At 46.5% G+C, this 14,514-nt stretch overlaps 1 protein-coding gene across 1 annotated transcript in view; it reads left to right on the forward strand.

The window, feature by feature from the left end:
- The first annotated feature begins 911 nt into the window (after nucleotides 1-911).
- LOC124038196 (PH and SEC7 domain-containing protein 1-like) overlaps nucleotides 912-14,514 on the forward strand; it is a 54,726-nt gene continuing 41,123 nt past the window's right edge. The window contains exons 1-4 of the mRNA XM_046353741.1: nucleotides 912-1,046; nucleotides 8,669-11,350; nucleotides 11,581-11,692; nucleotides 13,911-14,451. Coding sequence (XP_046209697.1) covers nucleotides 8,864-11,350; nucleotides 11,581-11,692; nucleotides 13,911-14,451 — 3,140 coding nt within the window. The 5' untranslated portion in view covers nucleotides 912-1,046; nucleotides 8,669-8,863. The remainder of the gene's footprint in view (nucleotides 1,047-8,668; nucleotides 11,351-11,580; nucleotides 11,693-13,910; nucleotides 14,452-14,514) is intronic.

A 14,514-nucleotide genomic window follows, 5' to 3' on the forward strand; every position in this document is an offset into this window, starting at 1 on the left:
GTCTTGATTTTGGATTTTGCGTTGTCGGGTTAAGCTGTCTGTCTGGAAAGACCAATCCAGAGAGGTCTGCATTTCCTTTCCCCTCGTTCTTGTCTGGAAGGATCAGACACCAGCCAGGAGAAGATTGACTGGGGAAGTTATGTGGATATTCACTTCTGATCGCAGCCAAGCCACAGAAGATAGAGAGTGAGGCGGGGTGGCAGGCTGGGAGGGGTAGGACTGGCACAATACAGTGGGGTGCCATTTGTTAAGCTGTCACTTCCATGTGGCAGTGAGCGCATAATAACTTACATGGTCTCTGCTCTGCTGTTTATCTGTCATCAAACGTGATTGACAGAATGTATTACATACAATTGTATTACATACAAGTCCAGAACCTCCTGGTGAGGTAGAGACCATGCTACAGCCAGCCAGTCAGTGTTGATACCTAGAGCGACTGCTAGTAGGGTTATCAGAGGGATAGAAAAACACTGTCCGAGGGTGAGCGTGTGAACTTGACGCCCCGGATTTGTCTATCTTTGTAGTTCCTCAGAGGATCACAACTTTTACCCCGGACTCTACGACTCAAATTAGCCTCTTCAAATTAGTCTCTTTATCCTGGCGCGCCAGTCCTGTCTGACCTTGTTACCTCCACAGGAACTATAAGCTGCACTATCTTCGGCCATCTGGTAGTGCTAAACAAACTACTTCACACCACTAGCCGTTGGGCTGGTAAGACGGCACTGGATCAAGGGATCTGATTGGTCGAGAACTCTTCCTGGATGGAGGGACAAAGCACCATGAGTAGCAGGAGGTGGAAGACAGCGCTCCATTGGACTTAGGGAGTCTAGAGGAGGAGGAGGAAGAGGAGGGAGGGTGGGAGGGAGGAGCACACACTGAGTAGTGTGGGAGGCGTAAATCCAGTATGGATGAGCTGGCAAAGCGGACAGCCACTGTGAGTTTAGAGGTGATGAAGAGGAGAAAGGAGAGAGGGAGGAAGGAGTCAGTCCCAGCCTTAGTTACTGCCACTCAGGGGATGCTGTTAGTAAGATGGGGAGGAGTCTGAGGTAAGAGAGATTGATGTTATAGTGGGACTCTGTGTGCAGTGTATGTGTGCCTGTGGATTGAACACATCAAGTCAAGTCAAATTATTCATCACATGCTTCGTAAACAACCGGTGTAGACTGACAGGGAAATGCTTACTTACTGTTAGTCTACACCTGTTTGTTTATGGAGCATGTGAAAAATAACATTTTATTAGATTTGAACAGCAATGGAGGAGGTGGGGGTGGAATCCTATTAGGTTGAGTACAGAAAAAGTCTGCCTAACTGCCCTGCTCATCAGGGTGTGTGAGAAAGAAGGAAGAGAAGGGGGGGACACGTGTTGATCCTTGAGTGTGCTATTATGAGGTTGTACTCTACGCAGTGTGCCTGTTTCAACAACCAGTTCAGCATGTGGCTGTGTGATGTTATTAATATGAATGTCTATTGGTCTCTTTGTTTTACAAATACTTTTGTGTCTACTGTTTTTTTTTAATTGACTAGAATTGACAGATGTGTTTTTTAAAATTTTATTGTTTACTTAGTTGCTAGTCTGTGAAAAACCAAAACAACCAGACATGATTTTTGAGGCGTTATGATTTAGGAGCAAGTGTTTTTTAATTTAAAAAAAATTTAATTAAGAAAATCTCCCTCAAATTCTCCTCCACCTGGTCACCAGGGGAGATTGATGTCTGTGATATATATATTTTTTAAAGCCATAAAATAATAGTTCTGTCTCATGGTTGTAATAGTCTCCAGCAGTCTGGTTGATGTCCTCAGTAATAGTGTCAAATCCAGATGGATAACTCTTGAAAAACTGGGCCCTGGATTTATTCCACTTCATACGGGCCCAATTAACTATTTATACAGTGGCCTAGAGTGGCCTTTCCTTCACTTGTTCACGTCTGACTCCTGCCAGACTACTTTGTATTCAATGACGTAAGCAGGCAGGTCCGAGATACTGTTGTGAAGAAGTTTAAAGCCGGATTTGGATACAAACATATTTCCCAAGCTTTAAACATCCCAAGGAGCACTGTGCAAGCGATAATATTGAAATGGAAGGAGTTTCCCAGGGTTGGAGGCAGAAGCTTGACATTTTGAGTGATAGAAAGTGGATTTTGTTAATACGTATACATTTTGTATATAGAGTCAAACAAATAATAAATATTTAAAAAATATATATATATATTTAAAGCGGCTTTAGCAGCCGGTACAGAGGTAGAGAGGAGGGAGCGAAAGCATGATAGATCCTCCGGAAGTTTATTTTTCCTCCATTTCCACTTAGCTGCCCGCAGCCCTGTTCTGTTAGCATGCAGTGAGACACTAGGCCACGGAGCAGGAGGGGAAGGTTGGGCCAGCTGGAAGGAAAGGGGACTGTGAGAGTCAAAGAAAGGGAGAAGAGTAGGGTCAAATAGACAGTCAGGAGACTGCAGGGAGAAGGACTTAGCAGAAAGAAGAGAGGATAGGATTGAGTGAGTAGGGTTGGAGGAAACAAAGTAGTGATCAGAGACATGGGGGGGGGGGTTGCAACTATACTTAAAAATATATTAAATGTCTGATGTGTTATTGTTACCATCTACTAATCAATTCTCTTCTTTATGATGCTTTCAAAAAGCTCCCTGGTATGTTTTGTTGAATCTGCTTGACTGAGGGACCTTACAGATGTACAGTATGGGTGAAAGATGAAGGGGTAGCCATTCAATAATGTCAACCCATATTATTTTACACCAAGTGAGTCCATGTCATTTATATGTCATTTGTTAAGCAGAATTGTACTCCAGAACTAATTTAGGCTTGCCTAAACAAAGAGAAATATTATGCCACGACTATATTTTTGTTGATTCATTTTTTTCCTAGAATTTTCTTTTCACTTTGACATTATACAGTATTTTGTGCAGATCAAGCTATTTCAATCCCACTTTGTAATGCATAAAATGTGAAAAAAAGTCCAAGGGGGTGAATACTTATGGTACATACTGTAGTTTAATATTATGGCACTGTGGAGGGCTCTACCTGCTTTTCTGAAATGCAGCCCCCTCTGTGCTGTTGTTCAGAGAGTGAAACTGTCCTCAGGTTAGTGTATGACCCCTGCTACGTTTGGTTGCATGTTCAGGATTCCCCACAAGACTGTTCTCTCTGACTTTATGGAGTATTTTGTGTGGCTCAATCACACAAAACATTTTTTGAAGTCAATTTCAATCCCACTCTGTATCGTGTTCAAAATGTGAAAAATATCCACGGGTGGGTGAATACTTTATTATACCTACTGTACAGGGCTAAAAATGAAACTGCACAGGGAGGCTCAGGCCAAAAGATGAGGGTAAATGGTGCTGGGGAATATGATTAGTAAGATGGTCATGTAGCCTAACTGCAGTCAATTCAACAGGTTCGTAATCACAAAGGCCATGCATTTGTCACAGACATCTTCTCAGAACGCCCCTATCGGAGTACGTGTTTGTACGAGATTGTGCGTCAATGTGGATCTCTCTGTGTAATTTACAATCTGCTGTCACCTTGACATTTCATTACATTTTCTACAGTGTGAGACCAGAGGCTGCTGTGTTGAATCACTAATAAATATTTTTCCCTTCTCTTTATAAAGGTTGTTGGACACAGTACAGGCCAAGGGTACGTTAGATGATATACTTGTTTACAACTACTGGACAGGATCCCTCCCTTCCCTGTGCGTTAGTGTGTCTCTGCAGTGACTGTGCAGTTATGGGTGTGTGAGGCGTATATGTGTGACTGCCCTCTTCCATGCCTGGCACTTTCCCAGGAGAGTCATGACACAACCCTGCTTTTTCCTGGGTTTTCGGATAGTCATGATCAGCCCCTGCATCGTGTGTGTGTGCGTGTGCATGTGCGTGTGTGTGAGAGATTTATTTAGGGTCTGGGATGATTTGGCTCATGACACTATTTCCCAAAGGGCATTTCGAAGGCGTACATACTAGAGGTCGACCGATTATGATTTTTCACCGCTGATACCGATTATTGGAGGACCAAAAAAGCAGATACAGATTTAATCGGCTGATTTAAAAAAAATGTATTTATTTATTTGTAAAAATGACAATTACAACAATACTGAATCGGCCCTTCCGATTAATCGGTCGACCTCTAGTACATACACAGATGTGTGAGACACTGATGACATGGGAGATGATTGTTTATCTTTAGTGATCACATTTCAAGACAAAAAAAAAGCATAATAATATTTTCAAACTATTAATTACTTTGCCTTAATTACCATTATCTGGCCTTGGTAACTACCTGCTACACTATAATTACAGGTGTCTCTGAGTGTCTGTACGTGATGTGTGAGGATCAGACTGACAACAATTTGTCCGGTAAGAGCTAATATTAGAGCAGGGTGCTGGCAGTGGCAGTGGTTGGGGCTTTCCAGACTGAGGACATGGTGTGAGTGTGAACTTGACAGACACTACAAATTTGGATTGCTAATAAAAAAACATTGAATGTGTTGCGTAACCACAGTAACTTGTCTGCCTGCCTTGTCTCTTGTTTTGGTTCATTCTGAGCCTCCAAGTTCAAGGATCCCTCACCTTTGAAAAAAGCTTTGGTTAATCCAACAGACAGGTCTGTTTCCAATTAGCAATCAGACACATTTGTGGAGTCCATTACAGATCCAACCATCCAAGCAAGACCTGTACTGTATGATAACAAATTGTTTACAGCCAGGAGCTTATGATACTATGATACATTACTATTTTTGGCAAGACATTTTCAGGTTTCACTCTTCTGGTGTACTATTTTGAGAGGAGTCCGACTGTTCTCTGTAGTTGAGGATTCTCTGGTAACAACAAATGACTCCCAGAACACCTAACAGAGCTGAGAACACCAGAACACTTCTCTTACCTACCTCCGCAGACACTCAAGCTGCTTCGCCATGGCTATTTAATAGCAGGAATAGAAAGCACACGTGGAAGTCCATGCCAGTCAGATTGACAGCCAAGGACGCCTTGCTTTGTAGGACCAGGGTGTCTCTAGAACAGCCTATCTCTGGCTTCTGCTGAGACTAGTGATCGCCTTGTGTTACCATATCTAATAGCTGTTTTGGTCTCTCTTTTAAGGATATGGAAATGTTGTTTAGGTCGGCATTTGAACAGTTAGCCAGGGAATAGTGAGATGTAAATGTTTGTGTGGGGGAAAAAGGTGATGTACTGTACAGTCGTGGCCAAAGGTTTAGAGAATGACACACACCAAGGTTGCTGCTTCAGTGTCATTAGATATTTTTGTCAGATGTTACTATGGAATATTGAAGTGTAATTACATGCATTTCATAAGTGTCAAAGGCTTTTATTGACAATTACATGAAGTTGATGCAAAGAGTCAATACGTGCAGTGTTGACCCTTCTTTTTCAAGATCTCTGCTGTCAATTAACTTTTGGGCCACATCCTGACCCATTCTTGCATGATCAATACTTGGAGTTTGTCAGAATTTGTGGGTTTTTGTTTGTCCACCCACCTCCTGAGGATTGACCACAAGTTCTCAATGGGATTAAGGTCTGAGGAGTTTCCTGGCCATGGCCCCAAAATATTGATGTTTTGTTCCCCGGGCCACTTAGTTATCACTTTTGCCTTATGACAAGGTGCTCCATCATGCCGGAAAGGCATTGTTCGTCGCCAAACTGTTCCTGGATGGTTGGGAGAAGTTGCCCTCGGAGGATGTGTTGGTACCATTTTTTTATTCATGGCTGTGTTCTTAGGCAAAATTGCGAGTGAGCCCACTCCCTTGGCTGAGAAGCAACCCCACACATGGCTGGTCTCAGGATGCTTTACTGTTGGCATGACACAGGACTGATGGTAGTGCTCACCTTGTCTTCTCCGGACAGGCTTTTTTCCAGATGCCCCAAACAATCGGAAAGGGGACTCATCAGAGAAAATGACTTTACCCCAGTGCTCAGCAGTCCAATCCCTGTACCTTTTGCAGAATATCAGTCTGTCCCTGATGTTTTTCCTGGAGAGAAGTGGCTTCTTTGCTGCTGTCATGACGTTGGCCTCATCCCCCTCTCCCTGCCTCCCCCTTGCCTCCTTCAACTAGGTTGCTGTGGTCAGAGAGACGTTGTAAATTCCTGAGGATCTCCTCATTGAACTAAATCAGAGGACCACCCCTGAGCCCAGTTAGGGTCAGACATCCTGGGACAGCCCTTTTCGGCCCTTCCGAATAAAACCCCCACTCGGGTTTTTGATCAGCAGACCAAGCTCAATTACGAGATGGCTAAAGGTTGCAGACCATGCTTTTCTCCATTAGGAGGAGACAAAGGTTGTAGACCATTGATGAATCTTTTAACCATACCACGTGGTTAAACTCTTAGACTATCGATACCGACAGAATAAGAACAAGGCTTCGATATTAATTACTAGTCTGCAGCTAGGAATTCTGTATCATTGAACGCGAAGAACGACAACCGCCGAAACATCCATCTATAATGAATGTCACTCTGAACTATCCCCTCTAACCCCAACCAAGAGAGAGAGGGAGAGAGACGGACAATTCTACAAAAGACACCAACTTTTCACCAGCTATCAAGACGGCACACTGAGCGTAAATATATATATATTGATTGCAATTGTTCCCGAATGAGTGAGCGTTCATGTGTAAAGGATTAGCATTTCAATTGTTATAATTATCACTCTGTAGTGACTTCTTACTCGACCCCCACTTCCCCTTGAGTCTAACAAGCCGCCATGCCGGTTTAGCCCACTAGGGCACATTCTCCTATCATTTCATGTAACCACATTTACCTTGTTTGTTTGTTTGTTTGTTTATGCATTTCTGTGAATTACTTAGTTAGTAATAAATACATGATTTAAGACAATTGATGTATGGAGGACTCATAGTGAAGACTTGGTTCGTGCAGATAATCAACAACTCACTAACGTGAGGTAAAGTAAATAATTAATTGATTCGAAGACTAATTGATCAGATAAAATATCTGAAAAGTTATTTTAGGAAATGATAACTTTGTAATCTGAATATTTTTCCTTGGTGTCCCGACTTCCTAGTTTAATTAGTTACATGATTAATCAGTTGATCGTGTAATACTAATTACAGAGAATCTTTGATAAAAACTATGAGTCTTCAGTTAATGATAGTAAAGGCACGACACTGCCCTTCTTGACACCAGGCCATCCTCCAAAAGTCTTTGCCTCACTGTGCATGCAGATGCACTCACACCTGCCTGCTGCCATTCCTGAGCAAGCTCTGTACTGGTGTTGCCGCGATACCGCAGCTGTATCAACTTCAGGAGACGGTCCTGGTGCTTGCTGGACTTTCTTTGGCACCCTGAAGCCTTCTTCACAACAATTGAAGTTCTTGATGATCCGATAAATGGTTGATTTAGGTGCAATCTTACTGGCAGCAATATCCTTGCCTGTGAAGCCCTTTTTTGTGGTTGACAGAGGAAGAACAATGATTCCAAGCACCACCCTCCTTTTGAATAATATATATATAATATATGCCATTTAGCAGACGCTTTTATCCAAAGCGACTTACAGTCATGTGTGCATACATTCTACGTATGGGTGGTCCCGGGGATCGAACCCACTACCCTGGCGTTACAAGCGCCATGCTCTACCAACTGAGCTACAGAAGGACCGCTTCCAGTCTGTCATTCGAACTCAATCAGCATGACGGAGTGCTCTCCAGCCTTGTCCTCGTCAACACTCACACCTGTGTTAACGAGAGAATCACTGACGTGATGTCAGCTGGTCCTTTTGTGGCAGGGCTGAAATGCAGTGGAAATGAGGGAAAGGGAATTTGGCGAAGGGGAACTTTTGCAATTAATTGCAATTCATCTGATCACTCTTCATAACATCCTGGAGTATATGCAAATTGCCATCATACAAACTGAGGCAGCAGACTTTGTGAAAATTAATATTTGTGTTATTCTCAAAACTTTTAGCCACGACTGTATGTGTTAAGTGTTGACAGGGCTGTGGTTGATGAGTTTTTAATCAATGAATCAGTTACAGGACGTGCGTACTCTATGCATGCACTTTCTCCAGCATTGCTTTATTCACAATTGTGCTCCACTGGTTGGTAACGATACAACAGGACCTGACCCTGCTAACCATGATAGTAGGTTCAGAGGTACCAACCTTGAGCCTCACCCAAAATGACTGGGAGTAGCTGTTTCTGATGTCTGTATTGCCTACAGTCACCTGCCCAGGGGGTCAGGGGAAAGCACCGAGACCATGGAGTCATGCGGTGATTCTGGTAGACAATGGCATGACCGACTCACCTCCCAGGTTATGCAAATGAGCAGATCAGAGGTTTTTTGTAGAACATAACACACATGCGGCTCCTCCGAGACAAACTTAGGTGAACACACACAAACAAAAAATACACACACACACACACACACACACACACACACACACACACACACACACACACACACACACACACACACACACACACACACACACACACACACACACACACACACACACACACACACACACACACACACACACACACACACACACACACGCACACGCACACGCACACACACACATTCAACCATGGATTCTGAATATCCTTCTGTGTCAGTTTGTTTGTTTGTTATATTGTCTTTCTTATAAATGGTCCTAATATATTATTGACTCTTTTTTTCTTTATCTTTGGCAGACTGAAAAGAAGCTGAGCATTGCAGCATGGCAAAGAGGCCTGCCGATCATCCTCCAGCTTACTAATCCTCACCAAATGGACCCATTTTGTTTCATTTGGGGTTAGGAGGTTTAGGATAAGAGCACTAGTACTGTCAAAGACCAAAAAAAATACAAAAATTAGACAGAAGGCTCCACTGAGGCCAGTGTGGGGACCATGTCTAAGTCAGGCAAAATCCTGCACCTGTATGTGGAGGTGAGGTCTGTCCCAGGGAAGGAGCTGGAAGGTGATGTGGAGGGGATGCACCCACTAGTGCTCCAAGGACCTGACATCCTACCTCAGTCCCAGTGCACCCCCAGACACTCTACCTCCACCTCTACCTGTACCTGCACTTGCCCATCCACCTCCACCCCCAGCCCAGCCTCCATGTCCCCAGGGGTGTTGCATAAAGATGGGGGCAGCAGTCCCAGCCTCACCTCCAAGTCCTCCTCCAGACAATCTGTCAGTTTCCAGCTGGACCTACCGGACAACTCCGGACCGCCCACACACCACGAGCAGCGTCTGCCTTATGAGGGGATTGGTCAGCTGCTCTCCAATCTCCAGCCAGCACCCAATGGGCCGCAGCATGACAGTCTGGTGCTCGCCCGCTCCTCAGACATTGAGCACTACCACAGGAGGGTGCCCCAATCCCCTGCCTCCTCTGGGAGAATAACGTCCCCCTCGACTCCAACCAGTGGGCGCAGGTCCTACAATGGCTCTGGTGTGGGAGACGAGGGCAAGTGCTCTGTGGTCAGCTTTAGTTACATAGAGAAAGCCAGCATTAAGTCTGTGGACAGGCCCCACAGTGCTGTGTGCCCAAGTGTACCTGAGAACCCTTTCAGTAGAGGTGTGGAGGAGGGGTATATGCCTGACCACCTTAGGAAGAGGCTCAGTGACCCTGTGTGGTCGGATAGCTCGGGTAGCTCCAGCCCCAAACTGTCCTGTCCCACCTCCGGCAGGTCCCCCAGGAGCTCCCCCTGCCTCCGCAGGGCCACTCTGGACACTGTGGCCAGAGAGGCCACCTACAGGGCCATGGAGGAATTTGGCTCCCCGGAACTGAGGCGCAGACTGGCGGCCTACAGCCCAGACAGAAGCCCCATCCTGCCTCGGTACTACCAACAGCAGCCCCGCTGCCAGTCCTGGGGTGGGTCCCCGGTCCTGCCTAGGGGTGCCAAAACGCTGCCAATCAATGCACACCTCATAGACTCTGACCGTAACCGTGGTTTGAATGGCCTCCCCAGAAGCCCAGCTTCTCACCAGCTCTCTGTTCAAGCCAGGCAGTCCTACTACAACTTCACCATGTCCCCTTCCAGGGTTAGCTGCCACCATGGTGTCCAGAACCACAGGCTGTGGCTAGGGGACGAGAGCCCCAGGCTGTCCTCAAAATGTGGGGACCACAGCCCCAGGTTGGCCTGCAAGTTTGGGGACGAGAGCCCAAGGTTGTCTTCCAAGTTTCGCCCACCATTACCTGCAGGCAGGCCCACTGCAATTCAGCATGAAATACCAGCAAGCATGATTACCAGCACCCCAACCTCTTGCGACCAGAGGGCTAGCAGCCACACACGCCACCGCACTCCTAGCGATAGCCCCTGTTTACCAAACAAGGTCAACTCCAAACAGTCAGGTCAGTCAAATGACAGCAAGCTGGGAGAGGGATTGAACCAGACGAGTGACAGAAGAAGTAACTCCCCAGCCACTAGCCCTCACATGGCCCGTAAGCTGGCGGAGGACGCAACCAAGCTGTCCACTATCTTCATGGACAGGGGGACTCCCTCCCCCACTCTGTCACAGGCTAACTCCACCAGGTCAGAGAGCCCCAAGTCTGGTAACATCTCCAGGGAGTCTCAACCCTACGCCACCCTCCAGGGACAGGGTTCTCCAGCACAGCCCCACCCTGAAGCTAACACTCACACACACTTACAGGACCATAGGTTGACAGACAAGGAGTTTCTTAGAGCTGGACCCCACTCCAGAGAGTCTAGACCAGGTCAAGGACAGGGGCAAGCTTCCCCCCTCCTACTGCAGAAGGGAACCTCCTCCCCTGCTATGCCAGCTACGCTGCACCTGGTGGTAGCATCCCACACTCCTATCATAGACCCACGGCTGCAGAAAGCTGAGCTGCTGACGAAAGACAGCCCCACCCTGCACCGCCACCAGCCCCCGCAGTACATGGGAGACCGAGGCTCCCCCAGCCTGGAGAGGAGACCGTATGACACCTGCTTCGACAGAGGGAGTCCGAGGGACAACCCGGAGAGCAGCAGGCGCCTGATTATAGGACTTGACATGGAGCCGCCAGAGAGCTGGAGCTCCAGGATGCAGAAGTGGAGGGAGAATGGGTCCGTTGCGGACAGGGAGGAGTCCTATAGTGAGAGTCCGACTGCTGATGGTGATGAAGTGTATGTGGTGACCAAGGAGGAACTGCAGCAGAGAAGGAATGGTGCAGCTGTGTTGGGGCATCAGGGGTATAAACATGGAGTAAACAGGGAACAGAGGGGGGAGACCCAGGACCATAGTGGGGCACTGGGGTCCTCCCAAAGCTCCAGTGGAGTGACAGGCAGTCTGGGGGAGAGCACTCAGCCAGAGAGGGACTGTCTCTCTCCAGAGACATCTAGCCAGTCCAGCCAGAAGAGCAATGACACTGAAGAGACAGCATCTGGGATGCAGGTGTGTGTGTGTGTGTGTGTGTGTGTGTGTGTGTGTGTGTGTGTGTGTGTGTGTGTGTGTGTGTGTGTGTGTGTGTGTGTGTGTGTGTGTGTGTGTGTGTGTGTGTGTGTGTGTGTGTGTGTGTGTGTGTGTGTGTGTGTGTGTGTGTGTGTGTGTGCGACTGTTTACAAGTGTACGTTATACCTTATGTATCACCTACTCAATCATTCTCATTGTCTGTTGTGTTGTAGTCGGAAAGCGGATCCTCTGTGCTGGGCCCATCCTTGCACTCCCAGAAGATTGCCCGTGCCAAATGGGAGTTCCTGTTTGGACAGCCCATAGAGGACAGCCATGATTCTAAAGGTGGGTGGTCCTGAAAGAGGTCTAATGCTGCGATCATAGCCAAGTGGGAAGGTGGTATTTACCATATAAGCTCAGCAAAAAAAGAAACATCCTCTCACTGTCACCTGCATTTATTTTCAGCAAACTTAACATCTGTAAATATTTGTATGATCATAACAAGATTCAACAACTGAGACATAAACTGAACAGTGTCCACAGACCTGTGACTAACAGAAATTGAATAATTTGTCCCGGAACAAACGGGGGATCATCATAAAAAAAGTAACAGTCAGTATCTGGTGTGGCCACCAGCTGCATTAAGTACTGCAGTGCATCTCTTCCTCATGGACTGCACCAGATTTGCCAGTTCTTGCTGTGAGATGTTACCCCACACTTCCACCAAGGCACCTGCAAGTTCCCGACCCAAACCATGACGGACCCTCCTCCTCCAAATCGATCCCGCTCCAGAGTACAGGCCTCGGTGTAACGCTCATTCCTTTGATGATAAACACAAATCCGACCTTCACCCCCGGTGAGACAAAACCGCGACTCTGGTTTGTGCCCATAGGCGACGTTGTTGCCGGTGATGTCTGGTGAGGACCTGCCTTGCAGCAGGCCTACAAGACCACAGTCCAGCCTCTCTCAGCCTATTGCGGACAGTCTGAGCACTGATGGAGGGATTGTGCGTTCCTGGTGTAACTCAGGCAGTTGTTGTTGCCATCCTGTCCCGCAGGTGTGATGTTCGGATGTACTGATCCTGTGCAGGTGTTACACGTGGTCTGCCACTGCGAGGACGATCAGCTGTCCGTCCTGTCTCCCTGTGGCGCTGTCTTAGGCGTCTCACAGTACGGACATTGCGATTTTATTGCCCGGCCACGTCTGCATTGCTCATGCCTCCTTGCAGCATGCATAAGGCACTTCAACGCAGATTAGCAGGGACTCTGGGCATTTTTCCTTTGGTGGTTTTCAGAGTCAGTAGAAAGGCCTCTTTAGTGTCCTATGTTTTCATAACTGTGACCTTAATTGCCTACCGTCTGTACTCTGTTAGTGTATTAACGACCGTTCCATAGGTGCATGTTCATTAATTGTTTATGGTTCATTGTTTCCCATGTTTGTTCAGTGTTTAAACCCTTTACAATGAATATCTGTGAAGTTATTTGGATTTTTACGAATGATCTTTTGCTGAGTTTTACTACGGGGAAAAATCTACTTGAACATCACTCCAACTGGTTATTAGTAGTGGGAAACAAAGGACATCCAGCCAACTTGACACAACTATGGGAAGCATTGGAGTCAACATGGGCCAGCATCCATGTGGAATACTTTCAACAACTTGTAGTCCATGCCCTGACAAATTGTAACTGTTCTGAGGGCAAAAGGGGTGCAACTCAATAGTCGGAAGGTGTTCCTAATGTTTTGTGCACTCAGTGTACATGAAAGCTGTTCTTTTAGTTTGTGGTTGGCGCAGCTTGTTGGCCATTAGCCAATCAGCGTTTCTCAAACTAGTTCAAAACACGTAAATGCATCCAACTGGGAATTACTACCTTCCCACTTGGTTATGGATGCAGGATTTGCCTCACTGTCTTACTCTTCCTCCTCCATTTCGGACTTCCTAGTTCGTCAGCCCCTTCTCGTAAACAAGCAGCTATTTTCACAATACTCTTGTAATCCAATTAGCTCTAGCTAGCTTTGGCTTTAGCGCCATCATGGCCTGGCATCAGCTCTGTCCTTATTAAAGTCGGACTCTCTTCCTTCTCAAACAAACACTTTCTTTGTTTACCTTTATTGATAGTTTTGAGTCTAGACATCTCAGCCTCATACACAGCTAATCTGTTTCCTGTTAAGTATTTGGACTTTAGAGAATCTGTTCCCTTGATTTCGATGACATTTTCTATATCTCTGCATCTCTCTCATTCATTTTCCATCCTTCCCTATTATGTTATAGTACTCAGTTCATCCCAGACAGTCTGTTATAGGTCCCAAAACAGTGAATGACCATAAACAATACCACCGTAATAACAATCTATACATTTAGAACAGGTCATTTTATTACATTTGCATGTTTTTTAGAACAGGTCATTTTACTAAGTTGAATGTTATTACCGTAGTCAGTCCACTCAATACTCAATCATAATGGAATACAATCTCAAAATGACTACTGAGCTTTAGAACAGGCTAATTGTTCTATATTATTCCTACTCACTTTTACATGCTCTGTTTGTCTCTTTTGATATCCCAGACTCCTCTCAAGCCCCCCCAAGTGGGACCTCCAGTGAGTCTCCCGTGCCCACCTCCTCCCTGCTCCTGAAGCCCACAGGTCACTGGAGGGGATGGGATGATGAGAGTCAGAGTTTATCCTATCACGATGTCCAGCAGGTGGTGGATTTGGTGACTCCGCCCCCGGTCACTGTGGTTGGCTTCTCGCCCAAGACGGGCATCATCCGGAGAGACATCAACTACGCTGAGACGGACTTAGATGCTGTGCCCCTGAAATGCTATAGGGAAACAGACCTAGATGAGGTGATATTGGCTGAGGCCGAGAGAGAGCAGGAGGAGGTGGACTCCGCCTTTGGGAGTAACCGCAGTGTGCTCGGCACCTCTGCCTCCAGCGCCAGTACCATAGTACGCACTGACGGAGAGGAGGACGAGCTGGAGGAGGACGAGCTGGAGGAGGAAGAGGAGGAGGTGGTGAGCTGGGCCAGTGTGAGGATGCAGGGGGATAGGAAGAGACAGCATGCCACCCAGGAGGACAATCAGGTGTACAGTCTGCTGCTGAAGGGGTGAGATATTCACTGCAGCTCAGACACACCATACCCTGTAGTCAGTATGTAAAGCATTTATAG

Source organism: Oncorhynchus gorbuscha, linkage group LG06 (genome assembly GCF_021184085.1).
Source record: "Oncorhynchus gorbuscha isolate QuinsamMale2020 ecotype Even-year linkage group LG06, OgorEven_v1.0, whole genome shotgun sequence".
Lineage (NCBI taxonomy): Eukaryota > Metazoa > Chordata > Actinopteri > Salmoniformes > Salmonidae > Oncorhynchus > Oncorhynchus gorbuscha.